Here is a 26,013-nt window from a genome sequence, read left to right as displayed (position 1 = left end):
ACAATTCCTGTCAAAGCATTAAAAAAAAGACGTTATTAACACGACTGCGCATGCGCGGCCTCAGAGACCGTTTTAGGCAACACTGCAGTAAGTAACTGACAAGGGAGGGAGAGGGGGGTTGTGCGCATGCGCGGGGAGGAAAGCGGGCTCCTGCGCTTTGCGCCGCCCTCTCAGCGCGCATGCGCGGCAGAAGCCTGAAATGGCAAGGAAGAGCGTGGAGCGCGATGACGTCAATCAAGAAGCGACGCGCATGCGCCTTTTGTCCCGCGGTCTTTGTTCCCTGTTGCCCTCTTTCCCGGCATCCGTAGCGCGCCGGTGACGTAGAGTGGGCGGGGAAATCGGAAGAAGGGAGGCAAAAAAGAGGTCCAAGAAGGAGCGGGAGGCGGCGCTTCTTTGGAGGCTGCGGCGGCAGCAGCTGAGAGAAGGGGCCCCAAAACGGAGGGCCTGGCTGCTGCAGGAGGAGAAGGGCAAGTAAGTGAGTAAGAAGACGGTGGGAGCCATTTTGAGAGGAGGAGGAAGAAGAAGAAGGGCCGCTCTAGGAAGGAGCAGGGACACAAAGAATAGGGAGAGCCACCCTCCAAGGCCCCTCGCTTGCGGAAGGTCTTCCAGACAGGTGTCCTTGCATGTGTGAATATCTGTACACGTGTATATATGACCCACGTTTGGGGAAAAGGCTGCCCTGCTTGGTGTCACCCTGAGCTGAGTGTCCTTAAGAAAGAGCCCCAGATTGAGTGTGTGTATGTGGATACACGTGTCATTTGGGAAAGGGGCTGCCCTGGTTGGAAGTCTTCTGGATAGAGGTCCTTTAAAAAGGCCTCAGGTCGAGTGTGTGTGTGTGTGTGTGTGTGTACACGTGTATACCCCTCATTTAGGGGGTAGCCCTCTAGAAAGGTGTCCTTGGGGAAAGGCTTCAGGTTGAGTGTGTGTATCTGTATACACGTGTATATAGACCACCTTTGATGGTTGTCCAAACAGTTGCTCTTAGGGAAAGGCCTGAAGTTGTGTGTGTGTGTTTACATGTGTGTATCCCACACTTGGGGAAGGGACTGCTGTGCTTGGTGTCGCTCTGAGGTGTCCTCACAAAAAGGCCTCTGGTTGAGTGTAGGTGTTTACACATGTATACCCCACACTTGGGGAAGGGGCTACACCGGATAGTCACCCTGTGGCAGCCTTCTAGGAAGCTGTCCTTGGACAAAGGCCTAAGGCTGAGTGTGTGCATGTGTGTAGTACATGTGTGTATAGCCCATACTTGTCACCCTGTGATAGTTCCCCCAACAACTGTTCTTAAGGAAAAGCCTGAGGTTTAGTGTGTGTGTGTTGACACATGTATATACCCCACATTTGGGGAAAGGGCTGCCCTGGTTGATATCCCCCTGAGGTGGCCTTTTGTTCAGGTGTCTTTAAGGAGAGGCCTCAGGCTGAATGTGTGTGTATACCTCTCAGTTGGGGAAGGGGCTGCCCTGGTTGGTGCTGCCCTGTGATGGTTTCTGGAGGACCCTTCCCCATAAACCAACAAGTGTACACAGAGAGAGAGAGAGAGAGACATCCTCCCAGTCACCCTTCCTCGTCATCTCTGGGTTTTTGTCCCCAAATATGGGCTATATACACATGTCCCACTCTGGGTTTTTGTCCCCATCTCCTTATCCTGCTTTGACAGGTTGTTGTTATTGAGTGCCTTCAAGCCATTTCCAACTTATGGAGACCCTAAGGCAAGCCAGTCACAGGTTTTTCTTGGCAAGGTTTGTTCAGAGGAGGTTTGCCATCGCCTTCCCTTGAGGCTGAGAGCCTGTGACTTGCCCAGCAGCACTGAGTGGGCTTCTTTGGCCAAGCGGGTATTCGAACCCTGGTCTCCATAGTCGCAATCCAACCCTCAAACCACTGGGCTGGCTCTGTCACAGTTTGACTGTTGCTGGAGGAGGGAAGGGCAGAGTCTCAGTAAGAGCTCTGTTATGTAAATTGCAATTAAATTGGTGATAGGGTTGAGCCTTGGGTGGTTATTTAGGGCTTGGAGGTGGTTGGCGTGAGGCTCAGAGAGGGAGGGCGGGGGTTGTTGTTTTTAAAAGAAGGATTTATATAGAGTTGCTGGAGTGGCAAGTTTCTTTTAGGGCAGGGGGAGCGTGGAGTCCTCAGGGTTGCATAAGGGATGGCCCTCAACAACTGCAAGAGGTCTGGGAGCCCTGCTTAAAAATAAAAGTCGGCACCGGCTGCTACTGCTCTGAAAGCTCCCTGAGAAAGGGCTGGGACTCAGGGGACTGGATGTGGGATGCTTAGAAAACACAGCCTGGTCGGTCTCGATCTGAAGGCTGAACGCGGCTGGTCCTTCTCATCCTCTCACTCCTTTGGCTTTGACAGATCTGGACAATCTCCCCTGCTGCCGTAAACACCATCACATGGCTTGACTGCGTTTTCTCAGGGTGCTATGCTGGGATAGTGAGTTCATTTCACACTCATTTCTTGGTTCATGTCGCATTCCTGATACACAGCAGAAAGTATGTACTTGGTTCACTGAAAATACAGAACTCTGTTACAAAAAAGAAAACTGGTGACAAGGCTGATCTGGGGCAGGGATGGGAGGGTGATTGTTACAGAAGAATCCACTTTGATACCCATGTTTTTATAAACTATATTGTTTCCAACAAAGTGATTCACAAGTGTGGCTTAAGAACCAGTCTTGTGCAACTTCCTGCCTTTTGTGTATGGCATAAACAATTGACAGGACATGCAATTTCAAGGGATTATGATTGTGAATAACTGGTGGGTATTCTCAGCATAGTGTCTCTGCTTGGTTAACTGTCATATTATCCCAAAAACCCATATATCCTTCCATTATCTGTTATTTACAGTGAAACCAAGAGAAGCCTTGAGATGTTCCCTTTCTTTTAGTGCTGTGTGAGATTGTTAGGGTTAAAGGGCAAACTAACAAGTGCTTTGAATCAGGTCACAATAATAGACTCACTGTGCTGAATAATATTATCCTGCAGCCATTAAAAAGAAACTTACTGAACATAATCCAGGGTTCTTCCAAGTAAGTATACAGAGAATTTGGCTGGTAAATCAATGCCAGGGGCAATAGCTGTTCAACCCATCACTACTGGCTTCCAAGTAGTCTTAAATTCCATAAGCAAGATAACATGCTTACTTTAAAAGCTGGTTGGAAATCACTGTTAACCGCATCTGAGAAGTCACAATTACTGATTCAAATTAGTAATTCTTTTCCACATACATATCTGCAGTTATGGAAGAAGAGTGCAACAGTAGTTGCATATAGATGAATACAATATTTTGTTTTAAGACAAATTTGGATACATCTATCCCTTTATCGAATTTATTCTTGATGAAGCATTTAAAAGGACAGACCTGTGTTCTCCCCACTCTGTGAATGTATAGTTATGGGAAAATACACCAACACACATCTACTATTTTAACTTCCTAACTCAACCTATTTTGAAATAAGTTCTATGTTATGTATTTATTACTTACTGTCATTACATTTATATTCTGATTTACTCCAGCAAGCTAAAGACATCCTACATGGCTTTATATTCACAAGGGCCCCAGAGGGATGGAGGGAATATAGCTGGTTCAAAATCAGATGTCCCTGAGCTCATGTTGCACGTATTCAGAAGGGGGAACCTCATTAAAAAGGAATGATGGGAAACAAGCAGTTTTCATACACAGCTTTTGCTTAAAGAGAACAGCCTGTCCTTACCCCAAATGTGGGGATGTGAACAGCTTACTAACAGTTTTCTGCCAAGAATCCTAACAAGTGCCTCACTTTGGGACCACAGTCGTAAACAGCCACACCAAACACAAAGTTCCCGGAACAGGTCAGGAAAGGAAGGGAGAATGCTTGCTGCAAAACATAACTTTGGTGATTGTCTTCTGTGTCTTCCCTTGTCATCTTTGCTGTATATAAATACTGTATCTTATTTCACCCCCAAGGTCTGTGACAGAATCATGACAGGGCATCTGTAGGACAGAGCTAGTGCCATGAAGGATGCTGTTCTTACTACTCTGCAGTCTGAAACCTGTTGTCCGAAGCACCTTGTAGAGGTGATAATTTGACAACTGCCCACCTGCATCTTTACATTCCATGATCTCCTCTTTCTTGTCTGCTATGAAAATAAAGACTTTAATTTTTCCACATGTGCCATTGTTACTACTAAGCAGTGGTAGATGAAGCCTCCTTTCCCATCCCATGTTATGATTTGGCCTCGGATGTCCTCAAGATGGTACTGGGTGGGGGGAGATGAGGACAAGTGCTGTGTATGCCTGCAGGGAGGTAGATAGCCTGGTGTAGGAAGAATAGCACTTTCTCTCCATTTGCCCGGGTTCCCTGGACTGTGAGGGGCAGGCCTCTTTGTGTCCCCAAGAGGGTCAGAGTGTATACACCAGGTTTTTTGGCGTGGATGGGTTGATAAAGGAGGAGTGATCCATTTGGTTTGCCCTATTGCATAACATAAGGGAAAGGACCAGTCGTATATGTTGTTATGGGAAGAGGGTGGGCAGAAGGGCTCACTAGACGATGCAGAAGCCAGGCTATTAGCCCTAACTGACTTAGTTATGTCCCATATCTTTCCTAGTGTGGTGCTTTGGCCTGGATTTGGACCAGGGATCTCCAACATGCAGTCAGTATGCCCAGTGACAGGTAGTTGAAAGTGGGAGAAAGACAAATGGCTCACAATAGGTCTTGGTCCTGTTTTTCATTGTCATAAGTAGTTAGGGAACAGTTTTGTACTGTTTGCAATTTGGGGTTCAGATCCTTGGCATTTCTTCTCTTTTACCCCTAATATGATTGTTAGGTTTTTTTCAACAGTCAAACCTCAGTTTTCTGTTCCCTCCCCTGTTCAGTGAGTCATTGAAAGCATCTTCTTTCTGTCTGTGACCTCTGGCCCCTCCATTTAGTTATTGTCATTACAAGAGTATGTCCTTCCATGGGTGTGTCTTGAACCTGTGTCCCAGGAGGACCTTTGGGGATCCTGTGTAATGCAGCCAAGATCAACTTTATCCCCTTATGGGATTGTCTGGTGTCTCTCATGATAAGAATGCCTCTTATTTGAGGGCCAGAAAGCTTGTCCTTTATAGGGCCGGCAGGTGTCCCTTATTACTCTGTAAGAGTTGGAAACCTTTTCCGTTGATGTAGACAGAACAAGATGTCAAACCCCCCTGTGTATTGGATTGTGGATCCTTCATAAAGACAGAATAATGTGTCTCATGTAATTTATGAATGTGGACAATAATTTTGCAGTGAAGCACAAGGATAGGTTAAGTAAAATCAATAACTATCATTGGGCATTGAGGCAGAACACAAAGTTGATAATAGAGCGCCTTCCTGATTGTCAACTCAGTGTCATGAATGTTGAGTGTCTCTTACTGCTATTTTTCCAACCTGAAGCACTAGTTGTGAGGAACATGAGGGGACCTGAACCCCTGCCCCTTCCATTTGCCCAGAGGCTGGCCATACAGGGTTGTTGCTGGTTCTTCTACTGAGACTGATGGGGTGAGGCTGCTGCTGTGTCATTTTGTGTGCGGGAGCTGGTAATGCAAAGAGTGTTTCCCTTTCTTTGTGAGTTCATTAATTGCTTCTGTTCAGGCAGATCTAGGGGAAGTTACTTTTTGAATATGGCATCCAAAATCTCCAACTGGTCCTGGGATTCTGGCAGCTGTAGTACAAAAAGTGAAGTGCCCAAGCACCTCTGATACAGCAGCCATTCTGCTTACAGAACTGAAGCCTGTTTCTGATACTGGGAATACGTGGGAGCAGGATTGTTTTATAAATCTAGCTTCCTTGAAAAAGCTGAATGCAAGAAACACAAAGTACCGACATCCCAGTCGGTACTTTTACAGACGTTTATGCTACAATTTAATTATTATCTTTTCCTGGAATTATTTATTTGTGTGGTTCCAGAAACCTCCCCTCAAAAAACGATACTGTGTTCCTGTAGGCTGGCATTGTTCCTAGGTGGACTCAGTGATGTTCCTTGTGTGTCTGAATGAGTCAGGGAATAAGAAATTGCCAGTAGCACATGAAGAGTTGAGTCCTAATAATTAGACATGCTGTGCAAAGTAATTGCAGGTCTTATTCATCCGTTCTGAGGCACATTAAAAGAAAAAGTGACCAAAAGTCAGTGAAGCACTCAAGTTTCAAATTGTACATTGCCAAAGGGTGCCACCTCCAGAACTGTGAACTTGGCTGAGAGCATAGTTCTGGAATAACTCAGTCCACATACTACACAAACAACATTGTCAGTGTGCATTTTAGTACCATCGTAAAGCATTATAAAATTCCTTCTCAAATAGTTTGCTTGTGGAACATAGTACCCAGCCCAGAGATGAAGTATTGTGGCACTTAAACAATTTTTTGCACTTTCTTGCTATGCATACTTGCTTTGGGAAGATGTAATGCTTTCTTTGCTTAAAGATGTGCAAGGGTTTAATAATAATGAAGTCGTGACAGTAAGTTATAATGGTTTGCTTCTAGGGCTGTGTGTTAAAATTCCTACACAGATGTGGTTCTTGTATAGGTGTTTTGTAAATGTATGGAGTGAGTACCCTTAGCATTTTCTGCTTTCACCTCTAAAATTCACATATAGTATTGATTACTATCATGAACATGGTCTACCCCAGAAACAGTAATATAACTTCCTATTTCCTGTTAAAATCCTGTGGAAAAACCTTTAAGGCAATTAAACATCAAGCCTTCATTATATTCTCCAGCCAGCTGCAGTCCCAGATTTGTTGGATTATAAAGCCTATCATCCCATCCAAGAGAGTGGTTGGGGAAATGCCACTCTGTTTCCTTTACTAATTTTACGTTAAGTCCTGAATAAACCTTTGTGTTCATTTTACAAGAAATTGATTTTATGGTCTCACTGAATCACTGGAAGCATTGAATAGACACCTAAATATTGATGAGGTTTGATATTCAAGGTATCCCTTCGTTTCCAGTTGTATTGAGATTTCAGAAATAGCTTGGAAGGGCTTAAAGAGGCCACACTTTGGACAACTGTTTTGTTAATATCACATCGTAACCCCCATAGAATTTAGACAAGTGTACCAGAAAATAAGTCTTGCTTATCTCATACTTGTCAGTCATGACACATCTCTTATTCATCCTCTTAATGTGCCATCTTTTGTAGGCTGTTATGACCAGACACAATGGACACAAAATAAAACAGCTGCAGTTAGTTGGTCTATTGTTCTTGAATCCTTCTTAATTTAGTAATGCTTGTACCAAATATTAGCAAGAGCTGCATCTGCACTGCAGAAATAATGCAGTTTGACACTGCTTTATCTGCCATGGAATTCTGAGGTTTGTTATTTTAACCTTCCCTGTTAGAAAGCTCTGGTGCCACAACAAACTACAAATCCCAGAATTTCATAGCATCAAGCCATGGCAGTTAAAGTATTTTGTCAAATTGCATTATTTCTGCAATGCAGATGCAGTCTAGTCTTCCACAAGTCACCGGGGTTTCAGGATCAGGTCAAAACAAAAGAGCACTATGGTAGTTGAAAGATTGGGGTGAGGAATCTTTCCGCTGCATGGTTAATTTTGTTTCTGTATATTATTCAGCAGTTCATCCAGCTACCAACAGAGGAAAGCAAAAGCGGTTACATCTACAGTTTTTCTTTCTGTCTGTCTACAGGTTTGCCAAAATGCTTTCAGATTCTTAAGTTACTGTGAACCAGAAGTCTTTAGACACAAAGCCATCCTAAGGACAGAAGGAGTAGCACAACGGATTCAGTGCCAATGCAGCAACAAAGAAGACAGCCAGAGTTAGTGGAAGGAAATCTTCCCGTCTTTGTGTTTCCCACCGAACTTATATTTTATGCTGATGACCAGTCAACGCACAAACAGGTGTTGACTCTCTATAATCCCTATGAATTTGCCTTAAAGTTCAAAGGTGGGTCTGAGGTACAACTCCATTTTAGGGTTGCATGGGTGACAGAACTGTGTTAATTTAAAATGTAGGAAAATGACAGGCAAAGTAAAAGACGAAGATTAGTGATGTATTTATTTTTATTGTTATGCATATATTCAAGATGTGCAATTGGCTTATGTTTTACTACTGCTAGTATCCTTTCCTTTCAGTTCTTTGTACAACTCCAAATAAATATGCTGTTGTGGATGCGGCAGGTGCAGTGAAGCCTCAGTGCTGTGTTGATATGTAAGTAAAAGTAGCTGCCTGTTCCTCATGAATAGTAGAGCTTGGAAAAACTACTTTTTCTTCGCTCTATCCTTGGGTGACTGCATGTAGGCTCAGGGCTGGACTTAGTCCACTCCAGTGTGATGGGCTCATATAGCAAGTTAAAATTGCAGCCTGGGAGCTCACTAGATGCCCTCAGGGCTGTTATTCACTATCTCTCATCTGAACCTACTTCACAGAATTGTTGAGAGGATGAAATGGGGAGGATGTATCTATAATTAAATATGCATATATAATGAATGCCTCTAGAGCTCTCTGCCAAAAATCTCATCATAGCTTAGTATAATTAACCATGGTTTGCTCAGATTTGGACAATCTGTGGTTAAGCTAAAGCAGAGGCCAAGCTTTTCCTTGTAGTTGCCCTGAAGGGGGGAAATCTCTTGACCCAAAGGTCTGCTGCAGCCTGGCCTTATTTGTGAATGTCTAAAAGCAGGATGAGGTTTTTGTTTTTTTAAACTGAGGAAATATGGCTGTTTGTTCTTTGTGCTGCTGTAAATTTGTGTTGTGCAACTCTTGCCAGTAGTGGTGTTTTCCTGTCAACGAATGTTCACATAGCAACCACATGGTTTGTTTCTGTTCCAGAGTGATCCGTCACCGGGATGTCCGACCTTGCCACTATGGCGTGATGGACAAATTTCGACTGCAGGTCTCTGAGCAAAGCCAGAGGAAAGCATTGGGGAGGAAAGAAGTCATTGCTACCCTGCTTCCTACGGCAAAGGAACAGCAGCAGAAGGAAGAGGAGGAAAAGAGGATAAAGGAGCACCTGACAGAAAGTGTCTTTTTTGAACAGACGTTGTGTCCGCCAGGTAGATTGAAATAACTTGGAATGTTATTACTTTTTGTTGCACTGTATCGCTGCCTCTTCCATTACATTTTTCCTGCCTCTGTGGGACGCCAAAACTCACAATCTCAGTCCCTTCATAAAGTCATATCCAACTGAAGCCGGAAATGGGCCCTGAGGCTTCCACTGCATTTGTTTCCAAGTTCAGTTCTTTATATTTGCTGTAGTAGTGAGTGGCAGTGAACTTCAAGTTGAAAATGCTGATTATGACCTTTAAAGGCATCTAGAGTTTAAGGCCAAGACATTTTCTCCTCTGTAAGCTTCCTTGTTCGTTAAAATATTCTGCAGAGACTCCTTTTCATTCTTAGGAATGGTAATTTGGCAAGTACATATAGGAAGGGAAGGGGGTTACTGGAAGGCAGGACATTAGTCTACCTAGTCCAATATTGTCAACTCTTATTGATAGCAGTAACTCTCAGAGTTTCAGACTGAATTCTTTCTTAGCCTTACCTAGAGATCTGTGGTATTTCCTCCCTGGTTAGCTGCTGAAATCAGATTAGCCCAGGTGTGCCTCAGATGCAACGGTGGTACAACTGGAGATGGAAGTTGGTGGAAATCCCTTCCCTATTTAGTGAACAGGAAAGCAACTTAAGAGCCAAGGTGGAATTTTTACACGTCAGCTACAAAAGTTCAGTCCAGTCCAGTCTTGTAAGGGAGTTTCTATCCTGTCTGTTCCCAAGAGCTCAAAGAGGTAACAACAGTTAAAGGCTGTGTGGGGGAAACTGTAGTTAGTTTCTGTTAACTGTTTTGTTTAAGTTAGATAGTTTGAAGTAAGGGAGTAATGCTGAGCAAATAGGCTCTATTGTTCAGGTGCATTTTTTTTGGTCAGGGAAATTTTGAACATATGCCCAGGTGTTTTGGTGCTGCTTCATATCTACAAACTGTCTTATCTTGATCAGCCTGCCTCTGCAGGTTTGGGAAAAGAAAGGGTTTGTAAGAAATAAGAGAGGAATCTGCCACACAAGGCCACTTTATAGGGGCTTCAAGGTCAGCATTTCAACTTGACAGCAGTGGACCAAGACCCTCGGTGTTTCCTCCTTATGTCTTAGTTCAGATACTGTAAATAGGCAAATAAGGTTGTGCACAGGAGTTGATACAGTCTCCACTTTCCAGCCAAGATTGGTTCACTTTACAAATGAAATCCGTACAAATATTGAGAGAGGCTGGTGTGAGTAAACGTCTCTTCCCATCCCTGGCAGTTAGCAATACAGTCCAGATTCCAGACGCTTTCCTCCAGTTGGAAAGGGGAGAAGGTCATGCAGATGAACTCAGGGACTACCTACTGGAATAGATTTTAAACCATAGAAGCCAATATAAACCAGTATAAGCTAAACTGATTGTATTCTGTTATGCTGAATGTGTTTTTGTCTTCTTCTTCCAGAAAGCAGAATTGCCTCATCGGGGCCGAGTTTACTCACAGTCTTCCTGGGAATAGTGTGCATTGCTGCTCTCATGCTTCCCACATTGGGAGAAATGGATTCTCTGGTGCCTCTCTACCTCCATTTAAGTGTAAATCAAAAGTTAGTTGCTGCTTATGTATTAGGTATGCATTTTTTGTTGCTGCTGTTATGCCGTTGTGAAATCTGTACAATGCTTCTATTTTAAGTGGAACAGCTCAGAATGGTAAAGATTACGTGAAAATGAAAATAGTCACCCTAAATTTTGCACTAGTGAGGCTTCATCTAGGCACTAGTGCATTCTTCGACACCTCATTTTAAGAAGGATATAGACAGGTTGGAGCAAGTTCAGAGAAGGGGATGGAGAACAGAACATAAGAGGAAAGATTGAAGGTTCAGCCTGGTGAGGAGAAAATTGTAGAGGTGACATGACTGCTCTCTAAATATCCCAAGGGCTGTCACAGAGAGAAGGAGGAAGGCTTGTCTTTGCTGCACCAGTGGGAAGGACCAGGTCTAGTGGTTTCAAGTTACGGGAGGGTAGATTGCAGTTGAACATTAGAAGGAATTTTCTGATTGTAAAGAGCGGTTTAGCAATCGAGTCAGTTTCTCTGGCTGCCTTTAGGAAGAGGCTCCATCTCTACTGGAGATGTTCTAGCTAGAGTTTGTGGACTGAGCTGCGGGTTTTACTCAGTGGCCTATAGAGCTCTTTCTAACTCTAGGATTCTGTGAATTGGTCACTTGATGCCATGCAGAAAATGTAAAACAATGTAAAAACCTGAGCCACTCGATTGGTTGAGTCTTGGTCAAAGTTTTGGACATTTATCACGCTGGGTATAGCATTGGGAGTTATAGTCTCAAAAACAATTTTTACACAAGCTCCACAGTTTGTGCATAAGTTTTCAAAGTAAAAATATTGACCCTCAGTAAACATGAACATAGGTTGTTTAAAAACAAACCCTCTCGTACCCCCATCCCGAAGTCTCTCAATGTGTGTAATCTGCCAAGATTCACTAAAGCAACAGTTGACATGTTCCTTCATTCTTTTTTCAGGTCTGATCACCATGGTTATCCTGCGAACATGAGTGATAATTTAATTGGATGTCAAGATTTTTCTTCTTCTTTTTTTTTTAAACTGTGTTATAAATTCACATCATGAATGTGGACCACCTTTGACTCCCATCTGGCTCTTTAACATGCGACAGGAAAAAAAAAAGATCCAGTGATTTACAGTACCTTTTTAAAAAAATAAAAAAAGCAATGTTTTAACTATGTTTAACTGAAAAGACTCAAGTGCTCTGAAGTGCTTCGGTTAAAGACAGCTACAAATTATCCAGTGATGATATCTGTGAAATGCATCAGGAGAAACTTTTATATCTATACCTACTGTACAAAAATCGTATTAAAATAGTTTGTTGTTTTTAAAAAAGAATTCACGTTCACATCCGTGTTTGATCACCATCAGGGCCAGCAGTCCTGTCTACAATGTTTATTTGCCTACTCCATGCCTGTAAGTATTGCAGTTAGCGCTAAACAACTTTAGGTACAGATAAATGCCAGGCTGCCTGAAGCAAGCTGGCCAAACGTCACACAGAGCTGAGCATCTGACAGTGGAAGCTTTAAAACTACAACCAGGCAGTATTGTGTTTACATAGTGAACCAGTCCATGTATACATCTTTTCCCAATGTGGGAAATAGGGCTTTTTACTCAGCTGTGGTATGTTTCTGTCAAACATAATTGCCTCAACGCCTACGCATTGATGCTTGCATTCAGCAAGGATGCCCTCGGTACAGAATCCACATTGCTGTGGAAGATGAGACTAACATTCCCTTGGTTGGTACTGTCTACCTGATTATGTATAAGCAACAAAGAGAGAACTCTATCAACATGGCATGTAATTTAAACATGTGCTTGAATTCCTTCTTTTGCAAGAAACTGACATTGGGGATTCATTTCTACAGTTTGTATTGTTTCTCTCTCTCTCTCTCATGAGTTTCTCATCGATGAAAACTTGTCATTGTCCTCTTCACACCTTCTGGTAATATCTCCTTAGTCTAGCTCAAAAGAAGCAACCTTCTCCTGTCTCCTGTCCTGAACTTGGTTACCACTGTCTTTTGGGTTCATTCATTTTCATCCAGCAATGTTATTTTAAAGATCTAAAGCACTTTGAACTATGTAAGGAATGTTTTGGAAAATTAAACCTTTGCCCCCTACTCTGTAAAGTGTGGCTCACCTTTTGTGTACTCACGGGGAGAAAAATAGCTAGTTCTTGCCCTCAGATTGCTTGGTAGCAACAGATTCACAGTCACAGTGAATAATTGGTAGAATTCAAGGTGTAAACTGAGGCAACCATTTTACCAGTGGATCATTTCCCAGAGCCAGGTGGGCCTTTTGGTAGAAATCCTGCCCCATTTGCAGCAAGCAAAGCAGATGACCATTATATCAAGCAGTTACAACTGTGTGGCAGTACATACTTTGAAAATGGTTGTCAATGTTTGACTGCTGTGTAAATGCTGCTGTTACACGGATGGCATGTGACTGCTGCTGTAGGATGGGAAATGTGTTTTAGTTGAGCCCCAGGTTTCTAGGACACTTGAGATTACAATTTTGCTTTGTCTGATCAGCCTTATAAACATGCTGGATGGCTTTGTAAGTGAGAAGAGGGTAATGCAATAGTAGATCACATGCTCCAGCACAGACAGAAAGGCCACACAAAGTCCTTGCACACCAGTTGCCCAATAGGTCTTGTTTGCTGAGTTATGAAATGGGATGCAGCACAACTGTCTCATCCCTGGCCATTCTGTTTACAAAAGCAGGGAAGGAACAGCTATCGGTGTTTGCTTAACACGGTGTTCTCAGTCTTTGGGCCTTCTGATGTTTTGGACTTCAGCTCCCAGAAACCCCAGCCAACAGGGCCGATGGTCAGGAATTCTGGGATGCGAAGTCCAAAACATCTGGGAGGCTCAAAGGTTGAGACAGTCCCTTGCAAGCATGACCGGTTTTCTCTAACCTGAATTGTTGGCAAACTTGGCAATCCAGTGTCGCACTTGCAGTTGCAAATAAACTTTTCTTCCTCCCCCTTCCTTCCCTGATCCCTGGAAACTGACTTGTGCTATGTTTCCCAGCCCTTTGGTGTCAGATTCAGTGAACAAAACTCCCACTTCTGTTTGATTCTCTCTGCAGGAGACTACAGTTGATTCTTGCCCCTTATTCTTACTTCCTGAGCCAAGACATCTGCACAATATACAGACAAACTCCTACACTGTGGACAACAGGATATTTCTTTGAAGCTCATACATGTCTATGATTTTATGGCAGTTAAAATGGTGCCAAACTGCTTTAATCTTGCAGTGTAGATTGACAATGTTGTGTTCCTTCAAGTCATTTCTGACTTGCGGCGATCCTAAGGCAAACCTATCATGGGCAAGGTCACCGCAAGTCCACTTTTTCCAGGAGTTGTCCTTCACTTCAACCTTCTGTCCAGGAGGAATTTATAAAGCATGGATTTATGTTTGCCTTTGTATGTTTTATTTTGCAGTGTCCTACATTTTTCTTGATAGTCCACATATTGCAGTGTTTCGTCCTTCTTTGCAGTTATGACATCTGTTCACCCCGGTCATGATTTCTTACCAAGATTTAAAGCAACGTCTCACTTAGCATGGGTGTTAGCTCTGCGGAAGCGGATGGTGTTGACTTTGAATAGTGAGCACTTCTTTCCAAGTCAACACAACTAGGGTTGGGCTGGGCCTTTATCAGATGAACCCTGTTCCCCAACCTGCTGCCTGACTGTCCTTGTTTACCCTTGGGAATGGAGAGGATCTGGATTTAGCAAGAGGTTTCCCAGAGGAAGGAAAGTGTCACATTAACACAAAGGGACATTCCACAGGACAAGAGGCACTTTTGATGCTCCTGGATGCAAAGTTCAGGAAGAAGCCTGAGAAATTCTGGCAAAAGAGGCTGAAGAGAATTGCCAAGCAAAAAAAAGCAGGGTTAGGCTACCATTATCCTGACAAAAGAAACAACCGGAGTGATGATAGGTTTTTCCGGTCTGACCTTAAATGATGCTCTGTTTTAAGAGGGAGGATTCAGAGCAAACTAGAAAGACCTGCTTTCCAAGACCATGATACAGAAGACGCACAGTCAGCTGTAATGACTTTCAAAGGGAAAAAATAATGTGCCTCCACAATTCATTAGCTAAATGAAACAATACTAGCTTGGCCACTACCACACTGTACAATTAATGCAGTTTAATTGCCATTTTTATTTTATCTATTTATTATCATGGAATCCCAGGATATGTAGTTCATTGTGACACCAGAGTTCTCTGACGAGAGACGACCAAACCTCTCACCAAACTACAAATCCCAGAATTCCACAGCACTGAGTTAAAGCAGTGTAGATGCAGCCCTAAGGGCCAGGAACAACAGCCACAACATCAAGAATCTGTTCCTAAGAAACAGCCGTTCAAAATACACGTCCACCCCTTGCTTTCAGTGAATGTAACACAACATTTATTATGAGTTGCAAAAACACTAAATAGAAAACCTCGACAGATTTTTTAAAAAATATAGCCGACTGATGAGTTGAACTCCTTTGAGTAAAAATCACCTCCCGGTCCCTTCTGTTTCTTTGGTTAAAAAGCCGCCTTTTAGTCTGCATGGCTGTTAGCATTCGGAGCTGTGAGTGGGTCCAGTTCTTCCTTCTCCAGCGCAGCTGCTGCATCATCTAACTGGGCCTAGTTTAGGAAGCAGAGAAGAGGAAAGATATTATGGCTGCAAGCCAGCATCCTCTCGGCAAAGTGTCAACATCTGCATGCAGGGATACACTGTGCAACCCCTGTTTTAAAATCTCTTCACTGCCTGCCTATTAGTTTCCGGGCACAGTGCAAGGTGTTGGTGTTGACCTTTAAAGCCCTTCATGGCTTGGGTCCAGCCTATTTGCAGGATCGCCTTCTTCCCTATGATCCACCCACATACTTCGGTCCTCTGGGAAAAAACCTACTGCAGCCAAAAAAAAGACTAGGTTGGTTCCGGTTACCCATAGGGCCTTTTTATCAGCCGCTCCCAAACTATGGAACATCCTGTCAGAGGAGATCCGACACATTACTACACTTGATGGCTTTAAAAAGGCCATCAGGACGGATCTCTTCCGATAGGCCTTCCCTAGATAATACACTTGGCCACCCCGCTGATATTGCTCATTATTAAAGGCACAACTCATTGGAAAAGACCATAAATGCTAGGAAAAGTAGAGTGAAGTAAAAGAAGACCACAAACCAGATGAATAGATTCAATCAGGGAGATAATGGATTTGGATTTGGAGGACCTGAGCAGAGCAGTGGAGGACAGGGCATTGTGGAGATGGTCTCATCCATAAGGTCGACTCAAGGCCAGTTAACAACAAGAAACCAATAGCTCTTGGGGGGTCTCCGATGAAGAAGTCCTTCCCCCATAACCCTACCTAGACATCCTACAGACTGAACCTGGGGTTTTGTTTTGTTTTTTATATGCAGGTTGTGTCCTCCACAAACCTTCCCTTAAGTCAGGCTATAACAAGGGTGAGGCAAGGGAAGACTCCTACCGTCATGTCTTGCTCTACTGTGCTCAGGTTATGCTCAAGTTTCTTTGCTTCTTCTTCTTCCAGTTCATGAGCGCTTGATGCCTCTGCTCCCACATTGTTCGGCGTCTCCTGCTCCTGATGCTGTTGTTGTGGTGTCTCTCTGGACGACAAGAGTACAGCTTGCACCTCCCAGCAAATGCAGGCATGTCTGGCCACCACCTCCGATCTCGCCTTGGTAAGAGCCTGCAACATTCAAGAAGGTTCTTGCTGTCAAGAGACTCCAAAACACCAGGAAAGCAAGGTATCAGAAGCTGCCGTTCCATACACCTTGGGTTGTGTCTGCACTACACAGCTAAAGCAATTTGGTACCACTTTAAACGGCACAGCTCCATCTTGTCGTGGATTTGTAGTCTGGTGGCATAAGATTTACCATCAAAGACATGAAATCTTGCATCCAAGATCTCTCATTGATTATAGCTCTCTAGCAGAAAGAAGACTCTTGTCTCTCACCAAACTACAAATCCCAAGATACCATAGGATGGAGCCAGGACACAAGGTGTTTATCCTTTAGGGCGTTTTGGACTGCAACTCTCAGAAGGGTAAGTCCAGATCCTTTCTTATCTAGTTTCATGCTTGGCTTTGGCACAGAGACCAGGTGCCTTGGCTGGCTGCCTTTACCAAGCACTGAAACTGCATTCCCACCAGACCTCCCAGCACCTTTCAGTACCACTTTATTTGTTATGTTTCTCATGATGTCCACAAAAATAATAAATCAAAGAAGACTCACTTTTGATTTGGATCTCAGTTCTTTTAAGAAAGCCTGGAGGACCATTGTGTCGTTCCTAATTCCCCTCTCAAACTCTTGGACGTGGAAGACAATGGCACAGTTGTCCATGTATATCTTCCGTTCTTTTTGACCGCGTTCCAGCTCTTGCACCTTGGCTTCTATAGCGAGGAGTTCTTGCTCCAGATTGGACATATCCTGCAAAATAATCTGGACCAGAAGACACATTTGCACCATCAAATACTCTGGGACCAACCCTGGGAACATCCATGTTTGTGGTAAGGCTGGCATTCCCTTGCCAGATGCAAAATATATTCTCCACTCACCAGTCTCGAGATACGTTGGACTACACCTCCCACCATCCTCAACTAGCATGTTCATGTATATCGGGGATGGTGGGAATCGTAGTCCAACCCATCTTGAAGGTGCCGAATTCAGGCAGGGGCATGTAATTTTTTTCTCCACTATTTTAAAGGATGGAGGAGCAGTTTAGGACTGGCAGGCAGGCAGGCCATTATGGATTTTGCATACTTGCAAATATGTTTCTGCAAAACAGTAATAACACTGTCAATAACAAGTATAATAATAATAAGAATCGACCATTGCCAATAGCAGTTAACAATGTAACTACCCTGGAGACAATAACCAAATGAGCAATGAAACGTTGTGCAATAGTTTTAAAGCACAAAATGAATGTAACAAGGAAAGGGGGAAATACCTAAGACCATGTAAAGCAAATTGCAATGATTATAATTTAGAACATTTCAGATTGGCAATTCTGCTACACAATCATCTGGTCTCTAGTGCCTGATCATTGGGGGGGGGGGGGGGGCTCCCAAAACAGGCCAGTTGAGCTGAAATTATGTTCAGTACAGTATGTAGAGGATCTTGTAGCACCTTTGAGACTAACTGAAATAAAGACGTTGGCAGCATGAGCTTTCCTATACTTCAGTCTTCTTCCTTTAGATACATATAATCTATATGCATCTGAGGAAGTAGACTGAAGCCTAGGAAAGCTCTTCTAGAACATGGCCACATAGCCCAAAAAACCCACAAAAAACTATGGATGCCAGCCATGAAAGCCTTTGACTTCATTCATGTCAACTTCTTTATTTCAGTGGGTCTCAGAGGTGCTACAAGATCCTTTACATACTGATACTACAGACTAATATGGCTATGTCTTTGAATTTTATGTTCAGTACAGTTGGCCCTCCATATCCATGGATTCTGCATCCATGGCTTTAACCATCCATGGCTTGAAAATATTAAAAAGAAACATTCCAAAAAGCAAACCTTGATTTTGCTATTTTATAGTTTTGTTGTTGTGTGCCTTTGAGTCATTTACAGCTTATGGCGATGCTAAGACAACTCTATCATGGGGTTTTCTTGGCAAGTTTCTTCCAAGGGGACTTGCCATGGCCATCCTGAGGCTGAGAGAGTGTGACTTGCCCAAAGTCACCCAGTGGGTTTCATGGCTGAGCTGGGAATCCAACCCTGGTCTCCAGAGTCATAGTCCAACACTCAAACCACTTTGCCACACTGGGTTTCTCATTGCACAAATGTCGAAAAGCTTTGGATGACATTGCAAAGTCAGAGGGGGAAGATGCCAACTAGTTTCCAACCACATCCAAACCCACCCAGCTCTGGAGATGAAATCTTTGGTGGAACGCTACCTCTAAAACCTCATCCACCTTCTCCCTCAGGGCAGGGATCTTGCTGATTTTGAAGTTCTCGCAGCATTGGTCTGTCTTCAGACTCGGCATCTCCATCGCCAGGTTCAGGTGTCTGACGTTCTCCCAAAGCAAGTCCTTTGAGAAACTGGAGAGGTTCACATAGAAGTCATTGCTGTCCTTGAACCAGACGGTGAAGTAATACTGTCAAAAGGCAAAAAGAGTTGGTGCTGAATTTGGGCACATTTGTTGCTTCTAGTGCAACTATGCGAATAATTACATTTTCTGAGTTTGTTGTTCACACTATTCTAAATTCCAAGTTGAGAAGTCATTGGGGAAATCACTGGAAAAGCATTGAAAATGCTAGTTATTTCAATGCCTTATTAAAATCTGGCAGCCAACTAATGATGTGGTTACAGGTGAAAAAAGGTTAGGCCATCAGAATAATCCTGGGGACTGTACCCTAGTTTTTGGGAATGACACCAAATAACCCCCATACACCACATAGGTTTACTGATTATGTTTTCCACGATGAATGAAATCCCACGACGGAAGCAAGGACCCAAGTACCTTAACCTCATCCAACAAGCAGCAGGTGCTGAAGCTGGTCTGGTCATAGGCTGTTTGGAGCCTCTTGACAAGGAAAACGTTGGCGGGCAAGAGTCGAGGAATGGATCTGGCTGTCAACATTTTCATCCGGTCCAGTTCGCTCTTTAGATTACAGGAGACCTTTTCAATGTATTTCTTCTTCTTCTCCATTATCGGCAATTTAGCTGCCATCTCCTGAAATGAGGGAATAGTGGTTGAGATTAAGCAACACCAGCACCGTTTGTTGTCATCTTGGAGATGTCTCATCCACAGGGTAGCCATGAGCTGGGATCAACTCGAGTACCGTTAACAACAACAACAACCATTATCCCCCACCACCACTCATGGTAAGAGGCTGAAAAACATGTCTGCAATTGTGTGCATGCCAACAAGACTCAATACCTTATCAACGATGGTCATCAGCCTTCCTCGGAGACACTCATTTTCCGTTTTCAAGCTGGACACGGTCTCCCAAAAGACAGCCATGACTTTCTTAAGGTAGGCGTTATCTGTCACTACTTGCTGCAGGTTCTCTTTCCTCCATTTGTTGTCTGCTAACAGCTGTTCCTTCTCAATGATCTGCAGGTTTAGCTCTGCAGTCAACTGTTCCACCTAGCATCAAATAATAATAATAATAATAATAATAATGTATATCCTCCGAAAGCAGATCAAAACAGCTAACAATAATAAAACAACATTAAAATATAGTGAAACATCATAACCCATCCACAATAAAAATACATTTCAATTATGAATTAAGCAGGGACAGTTAATGAGCAATTGATGGGAGGCCACTGAGAAGCTAGTCTGCGAAAGGCTGCCAGATGAGATACATCTTGACCACCTTTTTAAAGCAGTCAAGACTGACAATAAACAGGATGACACAGAACATTGGGTTTTAACCAATTTCACAGGTTGAGATTAAATATCATCTACCGCATGCCCCATTAAACATGATCCAAGTGGGTCCACTTACTTTCTGATTTGCCTCTTGATTTGCTTGGTCTTGTCTTTCCTGACCGTCAGAAAGCTGAGTAGACTTGTCTGAAAACGTGATGGCCTTCGCTTCCTGCAGGATTTCATGGCATCCTTTGGTAAACCCGGTAGTAGCTCTCAGTCGCTCTTGCAGTTCCAGGTTCTTAAAAACAAAGAGACAAAGCAATGAATACCACCAGCACCTGGATACCATGCCATTGTATTTCCCATGTGCGGCTGTGAACATTGGACAGTGGAGAAATCTGATAGGACGAAAATCAACTCATTTGAAATGTGGTGCCAGAAGACAGTCCTGCATGGGCTGCCAAAAGTACAAATAAATTAGTAATAAGAACAAATCAGGACTGAAGCTGAAATAATTAAATGGAGACTATTGAACTTTGGACATGAGATGCAACTCATTGATAAGGACAATAATGCTATATATAGTTGAAAATAGTAGGAAAAGAGGGAAGACTGCAATAAAAGTGGATGCACTCCATCAAGGATGCCTTGAGATTACAAGATCTGAGCAGGTTAGGTGAACTGGGCTGCATCCGCACTGCAGAAATAATCCAGTTTGACACCACTTTAACTGTCATGGCTCAATGTTATGGAATGTGGGAAGTGCAGTTTGTTGTGGCATCAAAGCTCCCTGGCAGAAAAGGCTAAATGTCTCACAAACTACAATTCCCAGATTTCCATGGTAGTTAAAGTGGTGTCAAAGTGGATTATTTCTGCAGTGTGGATGCAGCCTTGGAGGTCTCTTATTCATAGGGCCAACATAAAAATATATATTTACTTATTTGTGTTCATTTTTATGCTGCCTTTCTCCCCAAAAAGGGACCCAAGGCAGCTCAGAAGACAAAAAATACTTTAAAAACAATTAAAAGTACCTAATTAAAACAGTATTAAGATTAAAAACATAGAAAAGTTTTGTGGTTTTTTTAAAATCAAAATTAACGATGGTGATTATTAGCAACAACAAACCTTAAGCCGGCGGTGGCATCTACATTATTTGGGCAAAGTTACTTTGGGAATACAACTTCCAGAATCCCTTAAGATGTACTCCAAAATGATAACATTCCTCAATTTCTGATGACTCCGTTACGACTGGACTATATAATAATAATAATAATAATAATAATAATAATAATAATAATAATAATGGCACTCACAGCTGCCACTGTCTTCTCTATGGTCTTCGAAAGGCCGACCATGTTGCGATTGACGATATCTCTGTCGGACTGAAGGTCAGAAACCAAGATGTTCAGGTAGCTCTTTTCCTGGGAGATCAATCGCAAGCACTCCTCGGCTCCCCGAATCCTCTGGAGCAAGTCCACTTTCTCCTTCTGCAAGGACTCAATGGTTGTCTCCAGTTCCTTCATTTTATTCAGATGCTCCATGGCCAATGCTGCATGCGTGAACCGAAGGACAACTGATAGGATGATGGGTCTTTTAGTTGCTGGATCGGATAGATGGTTCCCCTGAAAGGAATGGGTCAGATCAGTTCCAATCATTGCTGACAACCTACTGGAAGAGTGTCACCGTATTGACTTTCTCCATGCCCAAATACATCTCTTTTCGAGACATTAAAGCAGGATCAGTCCTGGTTGGTACATAGATGGAAAGCCACCAGGGATCTCCAGATAGAAGACATCCAGTGGAAGTCATATTCCAGAAGGATTAAGAGATGTAGCAGCTAAAGGTCAGCTTCCATTTCTTGTAAATTCATAAGGTTGCTGTATGTTTAAAGAGAATGACAACAACAGCCCTGTAAGGCTGTTTCAACTTAGTGGGAACCTCCTCATCTGTTCTTAAAAGCTGCCTATAGCTGCACCTGCACTGCAAAAATAATCTAGTTTAATATAACTTTAACTGCCCTGGCTCAATGCTATGGAATTCCTGGAATTGTAATTTATAGTTCTGGCATCACAAGAAACTACAGTTTCCAGAAATCCATAGCATTGAGCCAAGGCAGCTAAAGTGGCGTCAAACTGGATTATTTCTGCAGTGCGGATGCAGCTGTAGGCAGGTCTTAAGAACAGATGTTTCACTAAGTCGAAACAGCCTTACGGAGCTGTATGTTGTTGTTGTTGTTGTTCTCCTTCAACTTGTGGCAACCCTATGAATGAGAGACCTGCAAGTCATCCTATCATCAACTCCAGCAACATCACTGACCACTCAGCTCCTACTCTTAGTATTTCCCGTTTGCTCAAAATGCCAGGATTCGTCCCTATGAGGGCTATAGACTAGTAGTAAGTTGCCGTTTCTTCCTGCAAAAGGTGGTATAACATACATATTAAGTTTTTATCTCTTCTAAGAAATATGTTTATTTCTTTCAATAAGGATTTATATCCTGCCTTTCTCACAATGGGATTCCCATTCACAACGGGAAGGCATGTGTCTCGTGTGGGTCTATTCTAGCAAACATGTCACACCTCACTTATAGCCAGGAGTAGCTATGAAGGGGGACCAAATTAAAATATTATCCACAATAAGATTCTGCCTCCCCATTAAAACTGTCCTTCAGTCCCCAAATTCCTAGCGTTCCAAAGAGTGAAACGCTGAAAATAATTCGCACCTAGAACCAGTATGGCATAATGGTTTGAGCATTGGATTACAACTCTGGAGAACCGGGTTCGAGTCCCAGCTCAGCCATGGAAACCCAGTGGGTTACCTTCAGGAAGTCACATTCTCTTAGCTTCTAAGGGTGGCGATGGTAAACCCCCCTCTAACAAAAATTGCCACGAAACCCTGTAATAGGGTTGCCTTAGGGTTGCCATAAGTCGGAGATGACTTGAAGGCGCACAACAACGAAGAATTCTTCTAGTTGGTGTGCTTGCATTCCCTTGGAAACGTCACACGTGCCCTCTTTTCTTTGGACACCTAAATTTCTATTGCTAAATGCTCAACTGAAGTTTTAAATTATTGCAATGCTAGAAATTGAAATAATTTTTTTTGCAGTGCTTGAAATTGAAATAAAATTATTGCAATGCTAGAAATCAAAGGCAAATCTCACACTGCTACCCCTGTTTATAACCTCAGGTAGGAAAACAAACCGCAACTCTTTTAGCATACCTCTACTAATAGAACACTTTCAATGCACTCCCTCCCTTCATTCTGCAAGATGATGGCAAGACAAAAAAGCCAACCTGAGAGCCAATTTATACATCCAGGTGGGACCAAATTTCCTAGGATGATCCACTTCCAGCCACAGATGGAGGGGAAATCAAGCCTTGAACATTACAGTCTGAAAACCATCTCATTTTAAGGAATAATGTGGAGGTATGGGTTAATATTCTAGGGAAAAGGTTATGCTGAACTCCTTGAGACGCTACTTTTCTGCATGCAAGGAGTTGTTAAGCCTGTGCATTCAAGCACAGTCATTTCCTTACCTGCAGACCGATGTGGTGCATTCCAGAAGACTTGGATATTTGATTCACCTGAATGGATTAACCACCCTTGGATATAAAGGTGTCCCTCATCCTGATGGTGTATAGATAAGGGCTGTGCATTTGTATTAATGGCTTGTTCAACACTTTTTGCATTGTCTTGGCAGCCTGAGGAGTTTATCCTGTGAATATCCCTGAAAAATCGCATAATTACAAGTAACGGTTTCACACAATGTTGCAAAGAGGCAATAACATGCATCTTTTTTACTTTTGAGATTTCAGTGACAATGCATTTCCGGTATCACTTTATTTGCGTGATCACATGTGCTCATCATTCGCACAATTACTCACCATTTCCACTTAATTTCCAGGATGCTTTAAACGCACTTTAATCTCTCTTGAATGCCAAATTTAGGCCCAGTGTGATAAACTCCATATAGCCAGCCCTCCTTATCCACAGATTTTTTTTATCCATGGAATCAAGCATCCAAGGCTTGAAATATACCTTTTAAAAATATACAGATTCCCATAGACAAACCCTGATGTTGACAAGGGACACCATTTTACAATGCCATTGTACTGAATGGGACTTGAGCATCCAGGGAAGGTCCTGGCACCAAACCCCAGGAAATATCAAAGTGTTGTATCTGTTCTTATCAGTTCTTATCTATGAAATACCAAGGACCCACTGTATACAGAGATATATAGTAGTCTGATCCTGCTTTAACTGCCATGGGATTTCTAGTTTGCTATGCAATTTAACATATTAGCTGCAGTGCAAATGCAGTCTTAATCAATTAACCAATTAACTGTTAAAGCGGTGTCCGAAATGCAGCATTTCTGCAGTGCAGATGCAGCCTAAAATCAATAGACTTTAAAGGCATTTGTTTCCTTCTTCGTGGCAATGTTAATAACTGTTTGTTTGTTTGCTTTATTGATCATTTAGTTACATTGGTACATTTTGGAAGAGGTACATTTTAAAGCTGCCTTGAGTCCCAGACTGGAGGAAAAGTGGAATATAAAGAATAGTATGTAGTAGTAATAATCACATTATTGATAGTGATTATGATAAAAGCGCTACTAGTTAATCACAGAGATTATGATAGTGATATCTGTTGTATATAATATTTATACATTATATATATAATATATCTATATAGTTGACCTTACATATCCAAAGATTCTTTGTCCATGGATTCTATCATCCACGGCTTGAAAATATTAATATATAATATAATAAATATTTAATAAAATATATTTAATATATTAATTATATAAATTAAAATTTTAAGTAAGATATATTAAATATATTAAATAGTATATATGAAATAATATATTTAATATATGAATTATATAAATAAAAATTTTAAATATTATATATGAATATATTTAATATATGAATTATGTAAATAAAATTTTCAAATAATATATATTAAATAAAATATTTAATATATGAATTATATAAATAAAAATTTTAAATAATATATATTAAATAATATATATTAAATAATATATTTAATATATGAATTATATAAATAAAATTTTAAAACAATATATATTAAATAATATATTTAATAATATTAATTATATAAATTAATTTAATAAAATATAAACTCCAAAAAGCAAACCTTGCTTTTGCCATTTTATATCATGCATTATATATACTGAAGGCATAAAAAATATAACACTAATCAGAAGTAGATTTTATGCATTTTATTATTATTATTATTATTATTATTTCTTTGTTTATATCCCACCCTTCTTCCAGGCCTGGGACTCAATGCGGTTTACGACATTCAAAACAATACAATTATTTTTAAATAAATAAAAACAATAAATAAAAACAATGTAATTAAAAACGTACAAAAATAGTACATTAAAACCGAATTAAATTAGTGCAATAATTAAAAACAGATTCCAAGCTAAAATATAGAAAACTTTAAAAAAAAGTGTGTAAAATACATTAAAATTACCTCTGTTTAAACATTGTTGTCGCTGGTATGTATTTTACTGTTTTATGTCTGAGGTAAATATGTTGCTAGATATGTATCTTAGATTTTTATTTTCAATAACATTATCAAAAAAGATAAAAATGTGTAAAATACTTTAAAACAATACAGTAAGGCTCTCACACAAAGAAATGTAACAATAAGTGCAAAATAAAATATATTTAGCTGAGTTGTAATAGAATGCGGATATATATATATATATATATGTGTGTGGAATTAAGTATTGTTAAAATAATTATATGTATGAAGTTTGGTTTCAATAAAGAAAGAATGAAAAATGAGCACAAAATAAGAAGTAAAAATACTCTTTTTTCTATATAAAACGTCTTTATTTTTTGTTTGTGTATACAATGTAAACCACAGAAGGAACAGCTGGAAAAATGTAGTATGTTGATGTATTATATTGTATTATATTATATTATATGTATAATATAATACATATAATATAATATATCATATATTACATTATGATATAACTGGTAACTCTGAGGGAAGAGAAACGGGGGAGGCGGGATTCGAACTCGTGTAACACCTGAGGAAGGAAAAAAACTGCGCAGGCGCGAACCTCCGCCATTTTCCCTTCCAGTCTT

General features: G+C 41.5%; 2 protein-coding genes across 5 annotated transcripts; one reads left to right on the top strand and one right to left on the bottom strand.

Annotated features, from left to right (window-relative positions):
• The first annotated feature begins 325 nt into the window (after positions 1-325).
• Positions 326-12,648, top strand: LOC149308669 (motile sperm domain-containing protein 1). Of its 4 annotated transcripts, none has more exons than XM_089536248.1 (6): positions 326-471; positions 7,647-7,904; positions 8,093-8,168; positions 8,790-9,013; positions 10,430-10,591; positions 11,496-12,648. In XM_089536248.1, the coding sequence occupies exons 2-6, from the start codon at positions 7,751-7,753 to the stop codon at positions 11,525-11,527; spliced, it is 648 nt and encodes a 215-aa protein (XP_089392374.1). In that variant the 5' UTR covers positions 326-471; positions 7,647-7,750; the 3' UTR covers positions 11,528-12,648. The 4 variants fall into 4 exon arrangements, with proteins under 4 accessions (XP_089392374.1, XP_089392375.1, XP_089392376.1 ...); XM_089536249.1 differs by having other exon boundaries at positions 326-475; XM_089536250.1 differs by lacking the exon at positions 326-471 and adding an exon at positions 519-613.
• Positions 12,649-14,937: 2,289 nt separating this feature from the next.
• On the bottom strand, positions 14,938-21,500 carry LOC149308668 (uncharacterized). The gene is made up of 8 exons (XM_089537097.1): positions 21,198-21,500; positions 20,021-20,182; positions 19,447-19,656; positions 19,027-19,239; positions 18,460-18,660; positions 16,790-16,996; positions 16,024-16,245; positions 14,938-15,178 (listed from the first exon to the last, which is right to left on the bottom strand). Exons 1-8 carry the CDS (start codon positions 21,423-21,425, stop codon positions 15,092-15,094), a joined length of 1,530 nt encoding a protein of 509 aa, XP_089393223.1. The 5' UTR covers positions 21,426-21,500; the 3' UTR covers positions 14,938-15,091.
• Positions 21,501-26,013: the final 4,513 nt, after the last annotated feature.

This window comes from Sceloporus occidentalis, unplaced genomic scaffold, assembly GCF_023333645.1.
Source record: "Sceloporus occidentalis isolate IW3139 unplaced genomic scaffold, rSceOcc1.0.p SCAF_8, whole genome shotgun sequence".
Taxonomy (NCBI): Eukaryota; Metazoa; Chordata; class Lepidosauria; order Squamata; family Phrynosomatidae; genus Sceloporus; species Sceloporus occidentalis.
This window is presented reverse-complemented; position numbering and strand designations above follow the sequence as displayed.

Bases quoted from the DNA above. Each gene is read 5' to 3' on its own strand.
- LOC149308669 (XM_089536248.1), top strand. From the start codon at position 7,751: ATGCAGCAACAAAGAAGACAGCCAGAGTTAGTGGAAGGAAATCTTCCC. The intron at 8,169-8,789 runs GTAAGTAAAAGT...TTTCTGTTCCAG, and splicing joins CCTCAGTGCTGTGTTGATAT to AGTGATCCGTCACCGGGATG. The intron at 9,014-10,429 runs GTAGATTGAAAT...TTCTTCTTCCAG, and splicing joins ACAGACGTTGTGTCCGCCAG to AAAGCAGAATTGCCTCATCG.
- LOC149308668 (XM_089537097.1), bottom strand. From the start codon at position 21,425: ATGGAGCATCTGAATAAAATGAAGGAACTGGAGACAACCATTGAGTCC. The intron at 16,246-16,789 runs GTGAGTCTTCTT...TGAATGTTGCAG, and splicing joins AACTGAGATCCAAATCAAAA to GCTCTTACCAAGGCGAGATC. The intron at 15,179-16,023 runs GTAGGAGTCTTC...TTCCTAAACTAG, and splicing joins CAGTAGAGCAAGACATGACG to GCCCAGTTAGATGATGCAGC.